The following is a 26,769-nucleotide window of genomic DNA, read 5'->3' on the forward strand; positions in this document are numbered from 1 at the left end:
GTCTCCGCTGTCCGGTCTGCTGAACAATGGAAGAACAGAAAGAATACCCTTACGCCTAAATGGCTACTACTGTGTAATTTACCATAATGTAATGGAACAGAAAACTTAACGCCTAAATGGCTACTACTAACTACTGTGTAATTCACAATTTATAAAAACATAAACATATGTACATGTACACGATTAAACCCGGCTCTGTTACAGCTAAATGCTAATGAGCCTAATAAATAAATGGGATAAAAAAAAAGAGAATGCGATGAGGGAACTAGAGGCCATCCATTCGTCAGCCTACCAGGGATCCATGGAGGACTGGGTCAAATGTTGGCACATGTGTGTTGCTTCAGATGGATCATATTTGTTTGACTTTGTTTTATTTTAAAATTCCCGGTACTTTCTGATCATAGGATATTTCCCGTATTTCTTCTCCCACGGAACACATACTGGTCAGTTCAAATATTTTTGGTAGCATTGGTAGCAAATCGTTTTGGTAGCCTTATTCCACGATTGACACATTTTAGCGCATTGCGTCAGAGCAACTCTTCGCCAGCTCATCTATACTTTGCTTTCGTGCATATGCCGCTGTCAAAAAAGTCAGGTCCTGTGCCCCGAACTAGGAAACTTTCATTTCTAGCTTGCCAGCAATAACAATTTCTTTGGTATTTCATCGAAGTTCAAATTCTTCAAACTTTGTGCCGGTGGGTGCAGTTTATTTCACTGCACTGGAATTTACAATAATCGCTACAATGAAGTCCCTGTTCAATGTTGTGCTGTTTCTTCTGCTTGCGGTTTATCAATCGCACGCAATCATGTTCCGCCTGCAACCGAATATGCAGAAATGTCTAAAAGACGACATGCAGGGGAATCAGATTGTGGCCGGAGAGTACAGTATTACCGATGCACCAGGACAGAAAATTAACTATGTGGTAAGTTACTGGGATAGGATTCATTTTAAACGTTGAAATTTAATGTGGTTCTTCTGGTAGGTGCGCGATAGCAAAGGCCACATAATGTCTCAGAAAGAAGACATTAGCAAAGGCAAATTTTCCTTCACATCCGAGATGTACGATACATTTGAGATCTGCTTCATTTCACAAGTGCCGCCAAGTAAGCTCACATCACAAGCTTCTACGATATATCAATCAATCAAAATGATTCTTTTCAGCTCATCGTGGAGTGGTACAGGATGTAGCCCTTGACATCAAGAAGGGTATCGAAACCAAGAGTTATGAAGGGGTAAGTAGCAGCGACATAGTCCTATGTACAACTAGAAATTGTTACGGGATGCTTATCTAGTTTTCTTCTTTTTCCCTTTTCAATTCTTGTTATATCTGGGGTCTTAATTTGTATCGAACCTAAACTGAAAAAAAACCTCACATCTGTTGTGTATAAATATATATGCATTGCCATTGGCATCGTTGTGTTCATTTCAGTTTATAAGTGCCGTAAGTTGTTTGCTTTTCTACGGTTGCAGAACCAAATGCTTGTGTTTGATATCATCATTTAGAAGTGTTGAATGAATGTTCTGTTCCATGAAGATGTGACAACGTTTTGCTGTTATTACACCCACTTATCTGACCTTCCCCACAATAAGTGCACTCGATTCATTGTATTTCCTGCCCTTGAACAAATGAAATTTTCCTCGAGGTATGGGTAGAAATTCACTATTCGCTTACGAAAAGCTATCTTTGAATGCTTTGAAGCACTATGTTTCTAATAAGACTCATAGATGGTTTCGAGTCATTCTAATTGCATCAATAGATATTTCTTCATAATTTAGTGTCATCTGAGAGCGAATATCGAGTCTCTACTTATACTTCTAATGCACTCTCCGACCATTTTACGATTCGACAAAATGTATACCGTAAATATTTTCCAAATCGAAGAAGTTGCTTAATTTAGGTTATTCAAGATGGCTACACTAACGTAAGTTAGTTTTATATCAACATAATCTGATCGGAAATCAAAACATGAATTAATTGTTCACAGTGTGGATCACTCACCCGTTTCCAATTGTTATATAGCGCACAAAGTAGCTCTGTTCCCTACTTTTATGTTCCATTTTTCTTTAACTTCGTTTGTTTTTGTAACTACTAATTCTAGCCCTTTTGATCGAAACATAAAACATTAACCGCTTTCATCGCTTGTAGATTGGCGAAGCGGCAAAACTGAAGCCCCTCGAGGTTGACCTCAAACGTTTGGAAGATCTGTCCGATGCGATCGTGCAAGATTTTGCCATGATGCGGAAGCGTGAAGAAGAGATGCGAGACACCAACGGTAAGACAGCTGAAACGATACCCAAACTTATCTGTAGACAACTATGAATGAATCGTGATTTCATTTCAGAGAGCACCAACAATCGCGTGCTATTCTTCAGCATCTTTAGTTTGTGCTGTCTACTCGGTCTGGCTACTTGGCAAGTGTTGTACCTCAGAAGGTATTTCATCGCTAAAAAACTGATCTAAAATGGTGAACTGTTGGGACCGAGTATCACCCTCAAAACAACAACGTGATCGTCAATCGAAACTTTGCGAATTTGTGTATTTCCGAGAGAGCGTGTGTGAGAGTGAATGTGAATTAGTGAAACAATAAATTACAATATACTTTTGAATGATGTACTTTTAAAAGCTGAAAACGATCACCGGACTGGATTACTGAGGAGTAATATCCCGATTCGCTGATTTCTCAACGAGCTAATAGTGACCGACGATTCTCATACGATTTTCCAAAATTTATACGTGCTTCTTATTTTTTCGTCACGATTTGCAGCAGCCATTCAAAAACTGTATGTTCCGGCGGTAGCTACTGAGTATTTAATTTGTTTTTCTGGTTTCTAATGGTGGGGACATTTGTGTACGATTTTCACTGAGCTCAAATTTAAATATCTGTTTCGGCTGTCATAAACAGCAGTTTTTAGCAAATTTAGTTATTGGAAGTATAAGTTTGAAATAATTCAATAAACAAAATGATAAAAACTAATTGCAGGTGTCTTATGATTGTCTTCGAAAAGTTAATTATTCAAGAAACCACTCTTATTATTGAATTTGGATAATTAACACGTCAGGTGCAGAACAAGATTCTTTTTGAGATTTTAATACGAAAAAATTCGAACACATTAAAAACGTCCTGAAAGCCGAACCGTCGCCCGGAAACCCGGAAGTAGCACACTGGCAAAGTCAGCGGATCCTGAAACACATGTGACCTTCTCGAAGTGTGACCAATCGAATTGATGGGGCACCACGAACTGCTCTCTGCTTCCTAGCAGTAATCTTTGTAGTGAGGATATTAAGGATTCCAATACCCCCTCAATTACGTAGTAGTGTCACTCTCTTCAGAGGCGGCCTCTTTGATACTATTCTCATCGTCTCAAGATCTCCTAGGTCGGTTTTCCATCACTTGTGTAGGTCAGTTCAGAGGGGAAAACTTGTGTAGGAGAGTCTTCAAGGCACAGGTTACTCGACTTAAGAACTGATCTTTCAGCTCCGTCTTGATGTCGCAGTGGCAAATTCCAACCAAAAAACCATGTCCCTTATCAACTCGCCATCGTAGACACCGAAGCCTTCTGATTTGGTAAGATGTTCTTCAGCAGAAAGATAGAGCGACACTTATCTAGACCGAACTCCATGTAGGTGTCTATGCTTATGTCTTCGACAACCCAGATAGGTAATATTGATTCAGTTAAAAGCCGGAATCACTGTTCATTTTATAGCAGCAGTAGTAGTAGGCGTATCAGAAATCTTTTGATAGCTGATCTGTTTTGTTTTGAAAAAGTAGTGACGGATGGAAGTCGAGAGAAGAAATTTGATTTTGGATTTTGGAGAAGATTATCGTTGTTTCCATGCCTACAAGCAACTAAACAGGACGTTGGAGTCTGGCCAAAAGACGCACTCGAAAGTTGTACCACAAGGTTTTGACGAATATTGAAGAATGCATGCTGATGGATGACGAAGCGTACGTGAAGATGAATTTTGGACAGCCCCAGGTCTGAAATTCTATAAGGCCACAGCCAGAGGAGATGTCCCCAGCCAATTTTAGTTCATTTTCGCTGATAAATTTGCCAGGAAGTTATTGATTTAACAAAAGGATTTGTGGCTGTAGACAGAAAACCAAGGTTCTCGTTACGAACAAGACAATGAACTCGAAAATGTATAGGAAAGAACTCCTGCAGAATCGTTCATTTACTTACAATGATGCTATATCCTATGAAGAGATTGGATCTTATTAACAACATTTTTTTGCCAATAAACTCTGTTCATAGCTGCAGTTCTCCAACTCACGGCCGCACCGATTTTTTCCACCTGGTCCAACCACCTCGCTCGATAGGTTCCTCTTCTTGTTCCCACCGGATTCGATGCGAACATCATCTTTACAGCGCTGCAATCCGGATATCTTACAACATGTCCTGTCCATCGCACTCGTCCAGCCTTAGCGACCTTCTGGATGTTGGATTAGCCGTTGAGTTGCAACTTCGCCCGCGAATGACGAGTCTCTATAGAAGCATGTTCGAAAGAAAAACTGAAACTATTGAGAACCAGAGCCAAAAAGCTTTTTTTTTTATTTTTTACAGTTATCCATGGTTATTAGGCAAAGAAAGAAATGAATATACTCATAATCACATCACTCACCACAGCGAATTCTGATTCTTATCTCCTTCACTAACAACTATCCCTTCCTTCATAATCGCTAGGGAACCACGCTATAGAGGCGACCCTTCTGGCCTTATATAGGGTTGGGGAAAAAGAAATGTCGTATTTCTGATCGAAATTTGACGCTTTATTTAACATACTTAAAATTATCCGATTTAAGTCAAATATGCACTGTTTTGTTCGCGAACTTGTTGCCATTTAGAAGGCAACTTCATTGATGATGATGTTGGATTAAAGAGGCTTTAAACTTTTCAGTTCATTCGCCTCTAAGAGCAAACTTCATTATCCATCACCGACACCCCCCCGCCCCCCTTATAAACCCTCCCTCCTTATTTGCAAAAAACTCAGACAGCCAGTTTTCGCAAGCATCTTTTGATGCCAACTTAATATCACCAAGAGCGTTTTGCATGGACCGGAAGAGATGATAATCACTTGGAGCCAGGTCCGGACTATACGGTGGGTGCAATCGAACATCCCATCCGAGCTCCCGTAGCTTCTGGCGGGTCATCAAAGATGTGTGAGGCCGAGCGTTGTCCTGGTGGAAAACAACACCATTCCTATTGATCATGACCGCCTTCGTTGCAGTTTTACCTCGCAGATAGTAAAAACGTAAAATATGGCGAATTTCTTGCTTGGTGGACTCCATTTTTGATGCGCTATAACTTGAGACTGAAAAGGACAATCACAACACTGTCAAAACGACACTTGTAGCACAGATTGTTGTCTTTAAATAGCCGTATAGTACGACCCAAAGCGATAAGTACAACACAATGCATCTTCCGTGCATTGTCATTCAACGAGCATCAAATACGCGTCTAACAGATGCACACAGTTGCAGCGATAAACTTCAAGTGAAATATTCGCTAGCGTTCACAGCTCGAAAGGAAACATAAAACACAAAACGAGCAGAGTCAGCGACCTTTTTTGTTTCGGGCACAGAATGATTCTAAGAATTTTCCTCCGAGGAGATACAATACTTATACGCTAGCGACATCTTACTTCGCAAATATTCCCTTTTCGCTATCCCCCTTCGTTGTTTCTATTTTTCTTCTTCTTCTTTCCCTTTATTTAAGGAGACTTTAAATCCAACAATTCGTCTCCAACTGTTTCTATTCTAGCGGCTGCATAAGTTGCTCGTTATTGACAGCTCTGTTCGTGAAAGCACACAAATGAACAGAACAAATGTATGGGGAAATGGGAATGCTTCCAATTTTCATCAATTTAAACCGTATACAGAATATAGGATTGTAATGTCTAGCATATCAAACAAATCTTAGAAAGCTTCCGATTCGATTGGAATACAAATCGTTAAAATCCGTTCGCAGCAAAAATAGTTATTAATGTTAACTTTATTTCATAAAAACGTGACCTGTCTTCTGATTTGGCACCCTTAATGTAAGACGTAGTCCTACGTCAATAAAGCCCTTGATAAACACGCATGTGTCTGGACGTGATTAGCACAGTAAAACCAGTTCTCAAATAGTACTCAAAAACATTTTCACTTTTGACGTTGGCTACCCTTTACAGGAAAATATGGGGTGCGATATCAAAACCAAAATATTGCACTTGTAACAAAAAATTCATATTCCGAACGCTTCCAACTCGACCATCTCTTGATAGATCGCAAAAATGTTTCAATAATCGATTGAAAATATTTATAGGGTTCTATTGCAATAAAGGAAATAGTATTGTTGAAATAAAATAATCGAATGCTGTAGGACCCTGATTATCTACAGAATTTAGTGGACCAACATCGCGAATAAAGGTAATATTATATTATCAGGCACGTAGCGTAACCGGCACGGCACGTTTAATGCAAGACAAATATTATTGCCTGTGTTTCAAATGTGTATTCGTATATATAGCGGAACGGTTTCGGTCATACACAGCACGTTTTAGACAAATGCATGAAGGAATTCTCGAAAAGAAAATTATGCCGGTGCCGGGTACGAACTACACGGGCGAGTAGCACCATCCATACAAATCCAACGTCGAAGTTCGTGGTATAGGTGCGTTCGTCGCTCTTCGGTACGACATCGGTTCAATCACCAGTAGCTACGCTTGGCTCAATTTCGTCAACGTGAATGTACTCTCTTGCTCCGAAAACAAATTTCTCCGCTACGTCTGCGCTGCCGTTCCGCACAGAGAAGTTGATATGCCTGATAATATGAATGTATTTGCATTCCCGTGTCGGTACGTGCCGTTTACACTACGTGCTGGATAATATAAAACGGCCTTAAGGATTAAAGCGTTAAAGAATTTAAATGAGGTGCAAACACGAAAAAAAATATGTTTCAGCATGGAAACTATGGGCCCTATTCCAGAAAACGAGTCGAGGAGACGAGTGCTTGTCTAGTTTGTTTTGGTATTCCAGATGATGAGCTCGACAAAAAAACAGACGAGTAACTCGTCTGGCTCGACGAAAAACAAACGAGAAACTGGAACTCCCTTCCGCGAATAATCCGCACTGCGAATCCGACCTAACTGCTGTCAAAACGTTTTTTATTCACTCAGTTTCAACCTAGTTTCGCACTAGGTTCAACCCGAAAGCTATTGGGTTCGCACTGAGATGTTTTACGGGTTCGCACTCGGGTTCACCAATGCAACTATTGTTATCATTACGCGCCTCTATCTGACTGGCAGCACTTTCCATACATGCGAAACTTAAGGTGAAGGTGGAAGCTAGCCACAAATGGCTGCTACAATGGCGCTCATTTCTTTCATCTCCTTCCCTCACCCCTCGCCAGAAAATCAATAATTCTGCGAAACAGTGTGAAGAAAATGATCGTTTTTGCACACTTCCCATCAAGTAATATCAACCAAACTTTAATCGATTACTCACAAGATATTAAATTTTCATCTGCTTTCGCACCGTATAGTGAAGAACGTCGGAAAACTCGAGCAAGTGCTCTGAAAGTGAAATTTTCGTTTTTCAATCTTCAGCAATGCTTTTGTTTGTATTGGTGGAAGCATCGTTATTTTTTCGACACTGATGCCAAACAACATCATCGAAACAGCTATAAAAACCACTCAATAAAATGTTATTCCGGAGTCATAGCGTTCCATGTCATGAAAATCAATAGAATAAAATTGTGTTGATATCAATACAATTATTATTTTTACGTTTAATGGGTCTATAATGTAAGTTTCAGCAACTTTAACATTGGGTAAGAAAATTGTATTGCAGAGTTCGGAACACTGCCACGGCTGCCTATGCTTTCAAAAACAGTAAACGGAAAAGTATTAAATTCAATCTAAATGCCTCGGCCAACGAAGAGAAGGGTTAAGGCTTTCCAACGTGAATATGTGAAAACAATACGATCAACGAAGGAAAATATTAAGGAATTATCAACATCGAGTTACTATGCGGAAGAACTTGTTAATAACAAAAGAGCCCCAATTCGCATGTGTTATAAATTTGCTCATGTTACGCTCGCGTATAATCAGAATCATATGCAAATGCACCTTCTATATATATTTATATTTGCAATTGTTCATCGGAACATATCGTTCATACATTTTACTTTAGTATTGAATTGTTATTTGTTTTTTTTTTCAAATGTATTCAAAGACTCGTGTCAATGAAGCGCCACACAGTCTGATAAGTGAATTGATCTATTTACGTGTGCTTTGCTCTTCTCTCACAAACACTATTACCCCATTTTTACACGAGGGTTTACCTATACTACTACAATGGCTAGCTTCCACCTTCACCTTAAGAAGGAATCGTACCTCGACCGATATATTACATGCCTAGTCCAAATGGTCAGCAGTGGTTAATCAAAAAAGAAGAAGAAATCGAAGAAAGGGAAAATAGGTTCTGAGAAAAACAAAGGACATAATTGGAATAAAAGTTGACTATAAAGGACGTATAGAATCTTTTCATAATGCCTAAAACTTACAATAGAATATATATACACGTTACGAAACGGTAAAAAATATACTTAAAACTAGTGAATCATAACCTAATTAAAAATATTCTATTTAAGCTATATATACAGCGCGGCGTGGAAGTGTAAATCCTAATTCTACTCAAATCTAATCTTAAAGATTAGAATAATCATAGAGGTAAAAATTTGTCTTAACCTAGTGAAAATTATGACTGGTTAGGACAAGAAAACTGGGAACGGCACGATTCTCGTTGCGTCCAAAGCGACAAAACAAAACCCATCGGCCCTTTTCAGGATTTACAGACTATCTATCTAGGATTATGTACTAAAAAGTTAATTCTGAAATTTTGTTGCAAAATAATAAATGAGCGAATTGTATAGAATTGTTTCGTACTCCCATGCGGTTAGGTCGGGAACTTAGACAAGACGTGACAACTGGCTTCTTACTCTTTCTCTTCGACCAAGTGCGAGCAACAGGGATGCCGAATCACTCGAGATGTCAAGTTTCCAAATAAGATAAAGTTTCGAAGACTATTTTTTCACGTCCCTAACATATGTTTACGTATCATACATTTTATGAATTGGATACATTTGGATAATGTGAAGCAAAATTGTTGCGTATTTCACAACAACTTGTATTTTTCTGTGATGCATTATCATGAAAACTAGTGTGAGAGTACATACCAGGAGTACATTCTATCGAAGTGCATTTTCAAATATTATTGGCAACCCTTTAGAATTGACCAATCAGCAGCTGGTTCGAAATCGACCCCCTATTGTCTGGTCTTGTCTTAGGTTGGAACACCACGCTCTATAATTTTTTCGCTGAGTGTACAGAACACAGTTTTTTAATCCTGGTAGTCTCGGTTAGCATAGGAATGAAAAATGTAAACGTCAGCCTCCAAGTTTTGGGAAATATGTAAACAAGAACATCAAGGAAGTAATAGACACGGATCCGCATAACTAACTCTAGATATCGGTTTTCTTTGGCAAATTTGACTTACTTCCACTATATTGTGAATTTGTTACTTCCAAAAACGGAACATAATGCGTAAAACATGGGTGAAGCGGGACAACATCTACTACAAACCGTTTTACAAGCAGAAGCTGAAGATGACCTTGCTTGGAGTGGTGCTCATGGCCATCGTTTTCTTCGGCTATCAGTTCTTCTATATCAGTCAGTTGCAAACGGAATCGGGGACGGGTGCACTCGTCCGGATTGAAAGTGCCAAACATCAGGCTAATAATCAACGTGTTAATTCGATAGGATATGGAGCCGAAGAGGAATCACCAGCATCGGCCAGCGCGAGAGACGAAGGTGGTGGAGTGGCGCGACCGAATGGCACCAACGGCAAAGTACTCAAAGGGCCTTCTGATGATATCCGCTATATTTATATGGAGAAGATTGGGAATTATGAGAAAAAAATATTAAGGTAATTGGAGTAATGGTAGTCGTCTCAATTAACAATTTCAAATGTATTGCTATTTCTTCAGAGGCATTCGGTTGAGCGATTTGGATTCATACTCTGTGCGAACATCGGTCGTGTTCCACTGTCTTACGAGCAGACGAGAGCTTGATTGGGGCATGGTGAACGACGACTATTGTGATTGCCCTGATGACGGAAGTGACGAACCAAGTACAAATGCCTGTGCAAAGGGTCGTTTCTACTGTCGGTTTCAGAAGCGTCACCGAACAGGAAGGGGCGGCTACACTTCAATCCCTAGCGCGTGGGTTAATGATGGTGTTTGCGACTGCTGTGACGGTTCCGATGAGTGGCAGCGTAATGACAGTCGACACTGTCGAAACAATTGTAAGGAAAAGTATCCTTTCTGAAAGAACTGTGATCATTGTTCCCGCGCTACCACTACTACTAACACCACTCATTATAACAAAGACCGATATTTTGAAAGACTGGAATGAATGCTGAGCATGGATGAGAAACAAGATTTAATAAACTATTCTAGATTGAATATTTTCTATTAGGCAATGGTTTTTTTTTCTTAACTTTCCAAATGATTGCGAAAGCAGCCAAGTTTTGGACAAAAATCTTCATTCATTTCGAGGGACGGCTCGAGGCGTTTTGATTCTCAATCAACATATTACGCTAACTCAGATTCAACAAGTCTAGCAGAAATTTCATTTATTTACTGAAAATATCAGGAGTGGTCTCCAGGGCACGAACGAGTCAATTCCCTCGTCCATCACATCAAATATTTCCGAATGAAATAATTTTTTTTTAATTCACTCGGAAGCAAAAGTCACCCGGTAGATATTTCAACATAAACACAAAAAAATCGCCATTTCCAGTTTTCTCACAAAAAGATGTTGGAAAATATACCAAAAACAGCACTAATAACAGTGTTTATATAGCTAATACAATACAATTATGTTGTGGTGGCCAAATCGAGGCGAGAATAGGAACGAAAACAGAAACTTGCTTGAGACCGAGAGAGAGAGACCCTTAGACTGCATCGTTTTTATCGGCCGGTATAATGTGCGCATATGCATATCTTTCCGTACTGATTAGGAAGCCGACCGAACTATCGGCCGATAAAAAGTCTGCAATACGCGGGGGCTCTAAAGCGTCAATCATCTTGAGGACTAACTGAACTGCACGCTAACATCTAAAAGCATGTTCCTGGTAGGGAAAAAGAATAAACGAGGCGAAGTCATTTACTTCCAAAATTTAACATACCTATTCTGTATTTCGATCGATTCGAAATATTTCGAACGACTTGATAAAATTCCATTCTGCATTTCGATCTGTTTCTCTTTGAACATTAAATGGGCAAAACGTTCGAAATAGGGAATGCGAAATTATAACTCGAACGAAATGCAAATACGTCGGAATACAGAATAGGGCTGTAAGTGTCCAATGGAACACCGCGAATGCAAGTGATTTATTCTTCGGATTTCAGCTCATATATACAGCACTTACCTAAGAGAACTCACCGATAACTAAAAAACATTTTGGTTATCGCCTAAACGGCTGGCGGTTACCCACCACAAGCATTAAACATGAAAGAATAATTCCTTGATTGTTATTTTTATTACCAAACCTTCTGTCTATGGTGATAATCATTTCATACAAAATATAAAATGCCCAAGAGTTATATGCTTGCTACTTTTTTTTTTTTTTTTTTTTTAATTCGTTTATTTTTACAGGCTCAGTTACTTAAGTTTAAAGGAGCCGAATTCTTAAATATAATTTTAAAACTATATATATAAACAATTTTCTTACATATATGGTTAGTAAGGTGGAAAACCGATTACTCGCGGTGTACTCGAGTTTAGGAGGGTGACATATTTTTAGGAGAAGGATGGGATATAAGGAAATTGTAACAATGTTGATGAACACTCAATTTATAAATCTATTCGTATATCTATAGTGTATTTACATTTCAACTTATTCTAATATTTATAGCAAGGGGACCAATTACCCGCAAAGGAAGGAAAGGAGGGTATAAGGATGCTTGCTACTTGTTGACTCGAAAAATTGTTTCCAATAGCTTTAGCTATTTGGTTTGAAAACAGACTATTGAAACCACACAAATCTGTATATAAGCTGGCGCCTGCTCTGAAATCCATTCAGCAGATCTTCGTTTGATGTTGTTGAAAGCAGATATGGTCTGCTGAAGTGCGTTGGACGACAATGAATTGTCCTTATTGCAGTTGGAGAAGGAGTTGGTGTGAGCTGTCCACATTGTTCCTTTTCAGAGCTAAAGACGAATGAACGGAATAAGTCTCTATAATTCAACAAGTCATTCAATCAAGAAATCCATCTAGTTATAATTGCAATGTGATATGAAGATGGTCTCGCTCACACGCCTATGCATTATGCTCTTCTCTCCCAATGATACTTCTTTTCTGCTGCCGGACTGAACTGAGATCAAAGCGGAAATCGTCATAGCAAATACATGCAAACAGTGAGTACGTTTTTACTTGTTTGAATTTTTGGTGAGCGAAAGGTGTTCCCGAACGCGGGCGCATAATCAAAGCGCCTCGGTTCTATTCAGAACCACCAACAAGTACGAAAATGTCCACGATTGTCCACGGTGTGGGGGGTAGGGGTATAACCAATGTCCACGTGGATACGTGAAATAAATATTTGAGAAAAAAAAACAATCACATCTATATTTAAAAATCAACGAAATCTGTTTTTCATTTTCAAGATCTTTCAAACTTTTTTTCATGCTTGTTCTGCATATTTAACAATAAAAAGCTACCTGATGTTTTGACGTAGGACTACGTCTAACTGGAAGATATAGGGGGTGAAATGGAAATCTAGGCACTGAACAAGCAGGAAAAAATGCAAGATTTGGAACGCTTATAACTCGAGCATTTCTCAATAGATCGCAAAGGTTTTTGCATCAATTGATAGGAAATATATCTACGCATCTATCATAACGAATAACATTTCATTTTTCTTGAGATAAATAGTTGAATAATTGTGAAACATCAAGCATTGTCAATATGCACTATGTACCCATTTTTGATTGGTCCATTTTGTGCTCCTCAAATCGTACCGACCAAAACGGGCAACCAGAGCAGCAGCGAAATAGAATGAAGCACGATTGGAAAGGAAAAAGAAGAAAATGAACGAAACATTGGTCGCAGTCTCACACATGCGTAATTCTCGAGCCAGCCAGTCAGCTTAAAAATCCCCGCTCCGCTGCCGTAACGATCATTCTCATTCAAACCGTACACCACATCGGTTCGCATCACAACACATCAACAAACCAACCCAAGCAGCCATGTCTGGACATGGTAAAGGAGGAAAAGTAAAGGGAAAGGCAAAATCCCGCTCGAACCGTGTTGATCTGGAGTTCCCCGCAAGGGTAGCTAGGACGAGCGCGTTAGTACCAGTGCACCAGTCCACCTAGCCGGCGTTATATAGTTTCGGCCGCCGAAGTGATCGAGTTAGCTGGCAAAGCTGCTCGCGACGATAAGAAAACCCGCATTCGGAACAGAACACATTCGGTTCGGTGGACATCATGACAACAACAGGCAGTTGCAACGAGTGGCGAGTGGCAAACGCAATCGCAAAACGGCAGCTGGTAGCAGAAGAAAAAAGTTTGATCTTTATACAAACTGCTTTGGTGGCAAATCCAGAACAAGGCGGCATCGAGGGCGTTCGAAATGGCTTTCCAAAACCACGAGTACTAAGTTTTCTAAATTGGAACCATTCCATAAAGCAAGGCGCTTTTCAGGGCCATTAAACCTTTCAAGAAAGAGTTTAGGAAATACAGTTCAATGCTTTCTAAAACATTATCCAAAATAATAATAAAACACAAATTGATTTTTTCATAATTTGTTTGCCAGGATATGATGAGTATGTGAATTTGGCAGTTGTTCTGAGCTTATTGATAGTTGGGGACTTTCCTGATTATACAATTTTCATCAATTCTTAAATTGTTTCCAGATTGAAAGTACAGTAATTTACAATTAGTTCGACATTTAGCTAATTGGACGGACATGTAATGCGACTTATTTAGTTGGACATTTTTGTAAACATAGAGATCCAAATTATGACCCCACATTGAAAGTCGACACTGTACCACTGTCATCGCAAATGTTCAATTACAGGTTAAAATCGCCTCCAATGCGACACTGAGAGGCGCTTCGGCACGTCGCATTGAATGTAATTTACTGTACCACATGTCACAAAGTTGGATAGGAAGAAATTTTCCAACTGTGAAAGCTGTGGCGAGTGGCAACAAATCGCTAAACAGGAAGGTTTAGCCGAACAAAATGGGGATATCGAGTGATAACAAAACAATAAACTCTTTAGATTGAAGATAATTTTGTGATCCTGAAAAGGACCCTTTTTAGCCTGCATGTGAATCCAACGAGCGAACAAATCGTAATGAATGTATTTTCTTCTTCTTTCTTTGTTTTTAAGAGGCTTTAAACTTTGCAGTTCATTCGCCTCTACTGGTGAATGTATTTTTTTGCCATCGCTCCCTTTGAACGCTCATTCGTTCGTCTCGTTGGACTCGCCCCTCTGGCTGAGTCTGCCGATTTGTCTCTATCCTGTGAGTGTGTACCGCTAGAGTATAAAACACGCGGACCCCAAATAAATATCTTATTTTCTTTCAAACCGTAAACCCGTGTGGTTGTACGGCATCGGCATCGTGGACGTAACAAAGGAGGACAAGTTAAGGGAAAGGCAAAGTCTCACTCGAACCGTGCAAGTCTCCAGTTCCCTGTTGGTCGCATTCACTGATTGCTCCGCAAGGGTAACTAGGCCGAACGGATTGGTGCCGGAGCACCAGTATACCTAACAGCGATTATACAGTTTCGGCCGTCGGAGTGCTCGAGTTGGCTTTCAAAGCTGCTCACGACAATCAGAAAACCCGCATCAAGAACAGAGCAGCTTCGGTTCGGCGCTCATCAAGGCAACAATTAGTTGCAGTGAGTGGTAAAGTGTTTCTCCGGCACGTCGCATTAAATGTAATTTACTGAACAACATGTCACAAGCTGGATGGGAAGAAATTTTCCAACTGTGAAAGCTGTGGCGAGTGGCAAACGCAATAGCTAAACAGGAAGGTTTAGCCGAACAAGATGGGAATATCGAGTGATAACAAAAACACAACACCAAAGGTTCTTTTCAGAACCCCCAACATTTTCATAAAGAGTAAACAGTAAACTAATCCATTTTTCAGGTAGATAGGTAGGTATTCACGTAGGAGAAGAAAATAAAACAATATATTTAAAATATATATTTAACAAAAGCTGTCTCCTTTGTATAGTTCTACGTCACTCCGGTTATGTCCCCGACATTACCCACCCGTCTTTTTTTTTTCAAATACTTGTCAATGTGAACACAATGGTAGAATTCGTGATTTTTGAAGATGCTCAAAATGAAATTGCTACGGAAGTAAATAATCTAGCAATTTGGTGTCAGAGAACTAATCGCAAAGCAGTTTGTGAAGATTTATCAGGTTGATCAAGAGCTTCTCGATAAGTTACCAAATATCCTATGTACAGTATTGGAAAGAAAAAAATAAACAGCATTACGAAAAATACTTTTTCATGATTTTGTTTTTGAAAATGAACGTATTTCTTTCAATGGAAAGAACGTAAATAAGCCATTGTTTGTATTCATATTCAAATTTATATAAAACTCCAATTAATTGGATTTTTTCATCCAGTATTGTGCAGAGAGGTTCAATGGAGTTGGGGTCTGGGGATTGGGATGTCCACTCAAGCATTTTAATCTTTTTGGATTGAAAATAGCGTTTCGCAACCTTCGAGGTGTGCTTTGGATCATTGTTCTGTTGAAAAATATAGCATTTAATATTCATTTTCCTGAGTGACGGTTTTAAGTTCTTCTCCAAGACATTGACGTAGGGCTCAGCAGTCTTCTTTACATAGATCTTGACGAGATTGTCCAGCCCATTCCAAGTAAACAGCCCCACACAAGCTGTGATCCTCCACTTGCTTGCTGTTGCTTGAGTAGACTGGATAGCTCAGACTTCAGGCTGTCATTTCTTGTGTCTTTTAATCTCCAACTTACCCTAATCGGCCCAAACAATGTTCTTCCAAAAGTCAGTATGGGTGGAGCTCCTGGTCGTGGACCGTCAGAGGATTTTAAAACATGAAAAATGCATACTCTAGTTGCAAATCATGACTCTGTACCAAAATTGTATAAAAATGTCAAAATAATGATAATCTTTGGGCCTGATCACGAACATCACTGCCACGTACGCTTTCACGTCACTTACACTTCACTTAATCTTGTTGTGTCTATCATCATTGTCACGGACAGTTGCGTGTGAAAATGAACTCCGTGAAGTGAAAGTGTTCATTCCCGTTTATAATAGACATGTTAGTTGCATAATGTCGGGTGTTTGAACGTTGTGTCGGTTGCATAATTTCGGACGTTTGAACGTTATTCAGGTAAAATTAATACAGCGTATGAGATAATATTCCATTTAATTAATCGTATATTTTAGAACGACAAGTTTGCGATTATACCTCGATGATTAGTTTGCTGAATCAAATGCTGGCTCAAAGATGAGAAGGAATACTTGGTTGCTGGGGAATAATGTAGTTGTTGAACATATGGGAATGTAATTCTACGCTAGAGATAAAACATGACTATTATGTTTAATAATCAAAATTTCGCATACTCTTGTACTTAGCTCTGTCTTACTCGTTTTAATAGTGAGAAATATTTAGAATCATTTTTTATGAACCGTTTGTTCAATTTTGATGGATAAAAATATCTTTTATAGAACAGAACAAACCCGAATTTATCCAGCTCACGATCAGTATAATCTGAGCTACTCCCATATGGGATTCTGATGTTTATTCATCTTATCCTTCCCATTCTCGTGTAATTTGATATACGGGACATGAGGTTTGATTAAATTATTTAAACAGAATCTGGTCAGCAACAAATTTGACAATTTGAACAAAAGCGGAAAGTGATTCAGATTTTCTTTAGACGGATATCAAAATTATGGAAGCAGAACTAGAGAATAATTTACAAACAGTATCTTGTGAATGCTTAGCAATGACAGGCTCATTTTTCCTTGTTTGAAACTTATTATCACTTTTTTAATATTCTTTCATTCAAATAAGCTGAATAAATAAAGGGTGTGTCACATCAAATTGCATCACGGAAAAAACGCTGTAGAAATTTAATTTTTAGGAATTATATCTTCAGCTTTCGCTTATAATCAGATAAGAGCGTATAGATCACGTTGGCCATGCTTCACTGTAAATTTTTCCTAAATTTGGAAAAATGTCGTCGAACGAAAAAGAGCGTCGTGAATTAATCCTGTGCACTCATTTCGAGAATCCGGAGTTGTCAGATCGGGACATCGGTAGGATGCTGGGAATCGTCCAATCCACGGTCAGCAGAGTACTAAAACGATACTTCGAGAACCTAACCATCGACCGGAATGTGAAGAACGGCAAAAATGGATGCTCCGTCAGTGAAAAAGATCACAAGCGCGTAGTTAAGCAGTTTAGACGTGATCCGAGAAGTTCGGTCCGGGATGTCGCCAATAAGGTGAATTTGTCAAGTTCATTCGTCCAGCGGACCAAGCAGCGGGAGGGCCTGCGTACATACAAGGTTCAGAAGGCTCCTAACCGCGACGAAAGGCAAAACATGGTGGGGAAGACGCGAGCCCGGAAGCTGTACACCGAAATGCTGACGAAGCCGCATTGCCTGGTAATGGACGACGAAACCTACGTCAAAGCGGACTTTCGTCAGCTGCCGGGCCTGTTGTTCTTCTCCGCAGAGGACAAATTCAGCGTTCCGGAGGAGATTCGCAAGCAGAAACTATCCAAGTTTGCCAAAAAGTACATGGTGTGGCAAGCGATCTGCTCTTGCGGAAAGCGGAGCGCCCCCTTCGAGATGACCGGCACGGTAAACGGGCAGGTTTATCTTAAGGAGTGCCTACAGAAGCGCTTACTACCACTATTGAAGCAGCACGAGGGCCCGACCATCTTCTGGCCGGATCCCACTTCGTGCCACTATTCAAAGGACGTGTTGGAGTGGTACGAAGCCAACGGGGTCACCTTCGTGCCAAAGGAAATGAACCCGCCTAACGCGCCGGAGCTTCGCCCAATAGAGAAATATTGGGCGATTATGAAGCAGACCCTCCGGAAGAACCCAAAAGTTGTCAAATCGGAGGCGGACTTCAAGAGAAAATGGATTTCTGTTAAAAAAAAAACTACAACCTGACGTTGTACAGAACCTTATGGACGGGGTAAAGAGGAAGTTGCGAGCATACGGGCTTGGGCTCGAAGTATGAATAAAAAGAAAATGCCAAAAGTTGTTTAATAGTTTTTATTTTACTGTCTAAAATTTTCAAAAGGATCGGTCTACTGGGCGAATTTCTACAGCGTTTTTTCCGTGATGCAATTTGATGTGACACACCCTTTACGACATTAAACTTACTCCATTCCGCGTGACTAGTTTTCACCATCTAAAACACAAGAGACAAATATACCTGTTTTTCTCCGTGACATGACAGTATCGTGGTATTCATAATAACACCTAGTTCATCAAAGTTGTCACGACGGATGAACTCTTCTGGATTCTACACACACGGTGACAGCAGTAATAAGGTTGTATACAATTCACTTCGTTTTCACAGTGAAGTGATGTTCGTGATCAGGCCCTTTATATAGATACACAGTTGCATGTTAACCCTTTGCGGTCGTATTCAATTCGGATATGGGTGTCATACTGGTTGGAATTATTTTTCCTTGAAAGAGCAGTGATGCATAATTTGTATAACAATGAAAGATAAACAAGATTTTTTCAATTCGTTGTGAACTTTAGATGTGTATCTATTGAATAATGTGTTTTAAAATGCTGTTTTTACATAAACAAATATATTCTAAAACTCTCGTTCGTGTGCCATCCTTCGAAACAGTCCCTCAAAAGATTTTTGACTGAGAACAGACATACGAACGAAGATTTAATTTTTCACTTGCATTATTTTTTCCAAAAGTGTACACTTTCGCGAGGAATTGAAATTTGAGCAATTGAAAAAAAATAAAAAAATGTCACTTTACAAAATTAATAACAAATGTCGCACGAGTTACAACAAGTTTATAATTCGTAGACCATCCTTAGTTTCCAATCTATCCAAACGTATTCGGCCAAGCTACGGCATGTGGAAATTTGAATCTCGCTCCACGCAGAGGTTACTGCTCGTTTAAGCTCAATAAAACTCACATACTGCCTATTCTTCGGCAGTTCTATTCTTCTATTCTTCGTGCGATCAATCTACATAAGTTATCGCAGGGCAGTCCAGAATTGAAGCCCCAGTCCTATAAACCATGTAAAGGACTTCTGACTTTTTTGAAATGATGCTTTATTCTATTCTGTTGGAATAACACGGTGGTTTCGATGCGAAAACGGCAGCGAATGATTCAGGGATACTTCCTTAACTCCTATTGACATTCTTTGTTTTAAAGAGGCTTTAAACTTTCCAGTTCATACGCCTCTAAACTTGAACTCCTAACTTTTTATTCGTGTAAGTGGAAAAGTCATTTGAAACAGTCGTTTCTGATAAACAAAATCTAACATGAAACCAATTTGAAATGGAGTAAGGGTCCAATCGAGGAGTTTACTTGGTAATTTCCAATTAAAAAATATACAGAAATGTACACGTGGACTATGTGTGGCATATGAAATGTATTTGTCAATAGGGCTTAAATTGGGGCCTAACCTGTTATCCCAAATGACAGGTTGCTACTATTATTCACCACCACAAGCGTAACAGTTAATAGCTTTTAGAGTGCTAACGCTTCAATGCACTCACACACATATGTATGAACCGAATGTTCTCTCTTCCATATATCATTCGCCCACTCTTCAATAGACGCTCCTCAGGGTAAGTTGCACAGACTACAGGGGGAGGAGTCTGGTCAATGTCCACGCTTGTCCTCGAAGGGGGAGGGGGAGTCTAAAATCGTGCTTTTTGTGTCCACGTGGTATGTGGACAGCCCCTGATCACGAACGTCACTTCACGGTGAAAATGAAATGAAATGTATATAACCTTGCATACGAATCATTTTGTTTTCACCTTGAAGTGACGTTCGCGATCAGGCCCTATATAAATTTTTTTTTTCGCTGCACCAGAAATATTGTTTAATTTTTTGCATAATCAAAGGCACAATAAAGTGATTTTACAAACCGGCGGCAAACAGCGTTTTTGGGGTTAACGAACAGTAGCAACTATATTGCCACCAATTTTTCCAACTGTTTCTTTTTCGAGAATGTTGAACATGTCCTCTGCTGTTTTCCCTGCATCGATCACATAACTTCGAAATATTGGTATTTTTATTAGAAGACTAGCTGATCCGGCGAACTTCGTCCCGCCTAATATTATTGTTTTGATATGAACTCTTTAGAACAAATTTCTAAACTTTTTCTCATCATCATTTTTCCATGGGCAGAATACAACAAAAATAACAAAATGAAGACGGCTAAAAGGGACCTTTTCTTCTTCGGATTTTGCGATTAGCAACACATTTGGCCTTCATTTTTTATTTATATAGATAGGAATGCGTTATTCGTAATGAAAATCCATTGCCACCTTCAAACAAAGATCAATTTCGTTAGCGCAAACATCGAATCCATTTCCACTTTCAAAGATCAATTTCAATTTCAACGCTTATCATGATGTAAATGTAAAACATATGGGATATCAATTTTCCGATCTTCCTTCAGAGTTTTCCGATTTTTCTCTCCATAACATTGATCTACGGCCAGTCCTACGGACGATTCCTTTTCCGGGTTTCGCGCTTAGCAACACATTTGGCCTTACATTTTTATTTATATAGATATTTCTCCGAAACATCTTCGTTGCATGAAGGTAATTCTAGAGCAGACTGTTCCAGCTGTTGTTAATTTGCCAGAACAAGATTTTCAGGGTCAGCAGCTGCCAAAAGCCTTATGACCACATCCATGCCTTTTTTACGAGTGATAAGTTTTTCTATGAATTCATCTGAACATTTATACACCGCCTCTAGGGTTCCTTCTGCAACGTTTGAAAATGTTTCTCCGAGCATAAGTTTCTTAAATATGACGTGCTTTTCGGTAGATATAACGGATTTAGATATAGTTTTTGTGAAAGACTCATCTATCAATTTCCGACGATTTTCATTCTAGATGATTTCAAGGGCCCTTTGTCGTATTGACTGCTACAGCGATGGACCGAAAAAATACTCGCATACTCTCCACGAGTCTACACGAGGTTCCGGAGCAGTTAGGGGTTCAGCTCGTCCCAAGCCTTGTTCAACGCAGCAAAATAGTTTTGCTTGTTCGTAACGTCAGTTTAGTCCACCTTGTTGTCCAATATCTCCCATAAATTCTCAATAGGATTCAAGTCGGGACTTTGTAGCCACACCATTGGTTTTAGCCGAAGAATGCTGCTGTTTTCTTCGCAGTATGCTTCGAATAATTTTCTTGCTGGAAGATGTAGCTGTCCTCCAGCTCCATTTTGGATTGTTCCAGATTCTCGCACAAAATGTCGATGTTACCATCGGTAGTCATAATACCGTTGACCTGCGGTAAGTTTACCACCCCAGCCACGAGAAACAGCCCCACACCATGATGATCCACCACCGTGCTTCATCGTCGGTAGTAGATGTCGGTCCTGGATGCCCTCGTCACTCTTCTGCCACACTCGAAGTAGCCTTTTCTTCTTAAACAGCTCGTAATTGGACATCGGTTTTTTTGCGCCCATCACCGTAGTTCATAAGTTAATAAATGAGAAAAAAAAATATCAACAGTAAAATAATAAAAACAAAACTGTCGAAGCAGTCGGGCTCGGGAAGTTGATATTAAAATTCAGGGGGGACCCCTGTCTGGATAGTCGGAAAATGATGATTTTTCGTGGATTTTTTTCGGATTTATTTATTTATTTATTTTTTACAATATTTTGGTTATGGTTTAAGGTATATTTGAAGATGTATTTTCCATTTTTTGAGTGCACGAATAATGATTACGACGCTGTTGACAGCTGGATGCGTAGATGCTGTCTGAAAATCGGTACCTTGCTGGTGGTATCGGTTCTGAAGCAACAGGGTGTCGTAGAACAAATTACAATGAATATTTCGACAATACCTAAAGCGTTACATAGGGGTTTTGGAAAATTCGAAAAATTGCCAAAACGGTGGTCATTTTTGTTAAAAATTAGATATTTTTGATAAAAAATCTCTGAATAGTGATTTTTAAAAAATCGAAAAAATGAGAGAAATGAGGCTATGTAACTAAAGCGTTACATTAATTCATTACATGTTGATAATAAATTCAGTCAAATCGGTCGAGTAGATCCTGAGATATCGATAACATGGTTTCGGGAAAACGCGTTTCAAAATTCGAACAGCAATACTGTACCGCTTGAGGTGACTCAATATTTTTGGCTGTAACTTTCCAACGAAATCAAATATTGAAAAATCCTTTTAGGACAAAATTTTTTGGATTTTCCAAACCGGGGTCCCCTATCAAAGTCGCGTCGGTTTAGCTTTTTGTGCGGCCTATTGCCGAAAGACCGCAGCATATCAGTTCAGATGAACATTCTCCATTTCTCATAACCATTGGAAATATTGTATGCGGGTTGAAATACGTTTGGTTCCATTGAACCATTACTACTCCAGTGATACTTTAGGGTAGGATTCATGAAGGTCTAGTATGTCCGGTGTGTTTGCATGCTAAGTTCAAAGGCGAAAAGTGGAGAAAGAGGTTGTGACGCAGGCTTATAGATACGCAAGGGAACGTTGTGTTTCCGTACTATACCTGAGTTCGTGGATCGTACTATCCAGGTTCGTGGATGTGTGGGATGTTTGGAGTGAATTACGTTTTACAGTTTTACAATATTATTCGGGCTGTCATCAGCCAAACTTTAAACCAGGAGATTTGAAGTTTTAGTTTTTTTTTTAATTTTTATTCACTATTCCGGGATGTTCTTTCACATTCTACGTAGAAAACCACAACACTTCGTATCTTGATTCAAACGTGAAATATCGCTCATTTGTTCGCATTAAATTTTCATACATAGTTTCCATAGCAAACATCGATTTGACCACTCATCCAAAAAGGGCTAAATTTTGATTGTTTTAAACTTTTTTTTCGTTACATCTACTATCATGCCATACTTAGGACCAACTGGAATCAACAATGTTTATCCAATAAAGCAGTTTTTTTTCCAGTGCGAATGTTTTTCTAATCTGCAAAAAAAAATCTCAAATGTTCTCGATAGCGCATTCCAAGTAGAATACTTCGTCAATTGCATTGTTAGCAGCTCTTAACCTAGTCTGAAAATAGACCCCATTCATTGTGAACGTTGATCAGTCTGCCTGAACTTATAACTTACACAATCGAAGAGAAACTATAAAAATCGTATAATGAACATTGTGGTTATTCTCACATTCTCGGTAGCTTCTGTTTAAAACAATCAATCAAAAAATAAACACGTTTCTCTAAGAAATATAATTCGTTTCTGTAAACTTTTATATACGCAAAAAATGGCATGTTAAAACGATCCCGGTTACTCATAGATCACACACAAGAGCGAATATGCAATGCATACATGACTCCCATTAGCTCAGATTAAATTATTAGCGAGAGTGACTATTGGTACAAATGGACAATAAAATATACATAAAATTTGGAAAAACAAGAAAAAATCTTTACGAAAATAGACTCACTTTAATTGTTGGAAATTCGAGGTTGCTTAAATAAATTGTTTATCACTTTGATCATATGTGTAATGAGCATGACTCAACGCATTCGTTATGTTGGCCAAAACTTGACCCACTGTTTCACATTGCTTGCTATTGGTGAATCGGTTGAATAATTGATTCACTTAGGGCCATTCTCTTCATCGTTCTGATCCGCAACCTTTTCGTCCTCAGCGTCCGTATCGTTTCCGGTGACCATTTGCTCAACATCGCTTGTTTGTTCAGCTGCTGATTCTTGGGGCAGTTGTTGGTGCTGCGATTGCTTCTGTTGCTGAGTTTGAACGCTTTCGTCGGATGTTGTGGACAGGTTCGTAGGTGTCAGCTGCTGTTGCTGCTGTTGTTGTTGTTGCTGAAGATGTTGTTGTGCGAAAATATTGATCTGGTATTGCCGAAACCGATTCAGTACCTCGAAGTGGGTGAACAGGTTTGTCGAATTGGCTTCACTTGGGTAGAGATGCCGATCGAAGGCGGCTCCAAGCCGCTTCAGTAAGTCGGTGAACGATTTCTCCTCCTTTCGGATCCATGGTCGATGATCGTCCTGGATCTGATATGGCGTAACATGCACATGGACATTAATCCCTAGCCGACACAGCGTTTCCAGCAAACTTCGCGAGGTGATCCAAGTGTTCTTACCACCACCGTGTCCACCATCCAGCCAATACATGTCCTTTATTCGGGACACCAACCTCATCATTGTGCTGTCGTCCGGAGTGAGTGTTTTGTAGTAATGAAACTCGTAAATGAACTGGTTAAGCACGACACAACCCTTGCTAAACCCCATCAGGGCAAGGTTAGCCTTGTCAAGGTTAAGACTCTCACGCCACCACAGTAATTCATTGATGTCAGCAGCACACGTGCTGTTGCTGTCGCCAATCCCAGACGATGAAGTTGACAATGCGTTCGAGCCCGCTGAGCTGTTTTGCGCTTCCGACTTAAATGACAAACGTGCCAATTATGGTTGGAATGGCAGCGTATGCCAAAATACCTTACCTCATTGTCCTGATTTGCATCCAAGTCTGTCCCACAGAGTGACGAATTTGTTGCGGCTATCAGCTTGTGCAGCAAGTCCGGTTCTAGCACAGGCTTTGTAAGTTTTTTCGTCAAATTGATCAACAATCTACAATATACCGGATTCTCACATATGGAGGGATTACTCTAAGGCGTGGTACATAAATTACGTAACGCTGAAAATCCGGTTTGGGAAACCCTCCCCCATGTAAATACAAGTGACGCAAGACAAACCCTTCTCCCTCTTAAGTTACGTAACGCTAACATAATCTTTGCAAAAAGTCAGTCGTTTGAAAATTAAATAAGAATATCCCAGCTTTTATTAACACATTCACGTCGATGCGTACCACCGGTGGCTAGCACTAGACTGCCTCATCGTTATTGTTTTATTGTGTAGCATGTAACAGCATTATTTTTAAACGGTTTTATTTAGCTTGCCCTGTAGTTTGTATGTTTGTAACATGTTTGTCTGCGGCGCTTTACCACATTGATAGAAATTTGAGCCGCTTCCTGTTGACCGATTGATCTGAAATTTGGAACACACCTTTATATATGCAGTCATTATAAAACTGCGTATTTCATGATTTTAAAAATCCAAGATGCTACAAAATGGCGGACTACATATTTTATTAAAACCCCATCAATATGGGTATGAAATGAAAGTCCTTGACTAGTAGAACACAGTTATTTATGAAAAATGCAAATCCAAAATGGCCTCCACCACAAGATGGCGGATTACCCCATCAATATGAGTAACAAATAAAAGGGATTGACTAGTGGAACACAGTTGGTTATAAAAAAATGCAAATTCAAAATGGCCGTCACCACAAAATGGCGGATTACATATTTTCTCGAAACAAATCCCATCAAAATGGGTATCAAGTGAAGGGGCTTGACCAGTAGATCACAGCTATTTATGAAAAATTCAAATCCAAGACGGCCGCTGTAACAAAATAGCCAATTACTTTTTTAAACGGTTTCATTCAACTTGATCTGTTTGTATGTATGTTTGTAAGTCCGTAGGGTTCTTCTTCTTCTTCTTCAATGGCACTAACGTTCCTAGAGGAACTTCGCCGTCTCAACGTAGTATTACTTGCGTCATTTTTATTAGTACTTAGTTGAGATTTCTATGCCAAATAACACGCCTTGAATGCATTCTGAGTGGCAAGTTCTAGAATACGCGTGATCACAGTGCAAGTCGGAGGAAATTTCTTTGGCGAAAAATTCCCCCGACCAGAACGGGAATCGAACCCGAACACCCGGCATGTTAGTTATGACGCTAACCACTCGGCCAAGTCCGTAGGGTTATCACACATTAATAAAAAATTGACCCCGTTCCTTTTGACTTATTGATCTGAGATTTGGAACAAACCTTTACTCTGCTGTCATTATAATGTTGTGTATTCCATTATCTTGAAAAACCCAATTCGGCCGCCGTTAAAAAATGGCTGAATGCTTGGCTTGGAGAACACATTATATTATGAACAACATAAATTCAAAAAGGTGCATGTATTTTTTGTAATCCCCTCAATGTCGGTATCAAATGAAATGATTTGTCTAATAGAATACAGTACATCATCAAAATATTCCGAAGAATATGAGGTAAGAAATAAAAACAAAAAAAAATTAATGTTTTTATTGTAGAGAAATATACTAATCATACAGATAATAAATTACTAAAAATTAGAAAATAAAAAAAGGAAAAAAAAATTAAAGTTCAACGGTTTAATGTACTAAAAGCTAGAAAATAATTAGGCAAGTAGCAGTTAGTAGTTATCACATCCCTGCCGGTGATGGAGCTGGAACCCCTCTGACGCTAGAAAACCCTGGTGGATCATCACCGTCAAACAGGACAGTAAAATGATCGAAAAAGGTGGAACAACAAGCACATCAACGCCATCGCTAATCATTCGAAGCCTGCTAGCAAGAACAAGATCCCGATAACACCTTGTGTGGAAACCCACACTATGTCGAGGAGTGCCCCCATCAAAACCGTTGTTGCAACAAGTGC

General features: G+C 39.4%; 3 protein-coding genes across 4 annotated transcripts in view; 2 read left to right on the plus strand and 1 right to left on the minus strand.

The window, feature by feature from the left end:
* Nucleotides 1-549: 549 nt before the first annotated feature.
* On the plus strand, nt 550-2,976 carry LOC129762741 (transmembrane emp24 domain-containing protein bai). The gene is made up of 5 exons (XM_055761260.1): nt 550-923; nt 984-1,104; nt 1,163-1,233; nt 2,148-2,274; nt 2,344-2,976. The coding sequence occupies exons 1-5, from the start codon at nt 744-746 to the stop codon at nt 2,460-2,462; spliced, it is 618 nt and encodes a 205-aa protein (XP_055617235.1). The 5' UTR covers nt 550-743; the 3' UTR covers nt 2,463-2,976.
* Nucleotides 2,977-9,439: 6,463 nt separating this feature from the next.
* Nucleotides 9,440-10,514, plus strand: LOC129761864 (uncharacterized). Of its 2 annotated transcripts, XM_055759683.1 has the most exons (3): nt 9,440-9,710; nt 9,801-9,966; nt 10,028-10,514. In XM_055759683.1, the coding sequence occupies exons 1-3, from the start codon at nt 9,581-9,583 to the stop codon at nt 10,365-10,367; spliced, it is 636 nt and encodes a 211-aa protein (XP_055615658.1). In that variant the 5' UTR covers nt 9,440-9,580; the 3' UTR covers nt 10,368-10,514. The 2 variants fall into 2 exon arrangements, with proteins under 2 accessions (XP_055615658.1, XP_055615657.1); XM_055759682.1 differs by having other exon boundaries at nt 9,440-9,966; nt 10,028-10,511.
* A 12,498-nt stretch (nt 10,515-23,012) lies between these two features.
* Nucleotides 23,013-26,769, minus strand: part of LOC129761785 (mitochondrial protein C2orf69 homolog) — a 65,866-nt gene continuing 62,109 nt past the window's right edge. The window contains exons 4-5 of the mRNA XM_055759553.1: nt 24,741-24,867; nt 23,013-24,681 (exon numbers count right to left, since the gene is read on the minus strand). Coding sequence (XP_055615528.1) covers nt 23,872-24,681; nt 24,741-24,867 — 937 coding nt within the window. The 3' untranslated portion in view covers nt 23,013-23,871. The remainder of the gene's footprint in view (nt 24,682-24,740; nt 24,868-26,769) is intronic.

The sequence above is a fragment of the Toxorhynchites rutilus genome, chromosome 1 (assembly GCF_029784135.1).
Source record: "Toxorhynchites rutilus septentrionalis strain SRP chromosome 1, ASM2978413v1, whole genome shotgun sequence".
NCBI classification, from domain to species: Eukaryota; Metazoa; Arthropoda; class Insecta; order Diptera; family Culicidae; genus Toxorhynchites; species Toxorhynchites rutilus.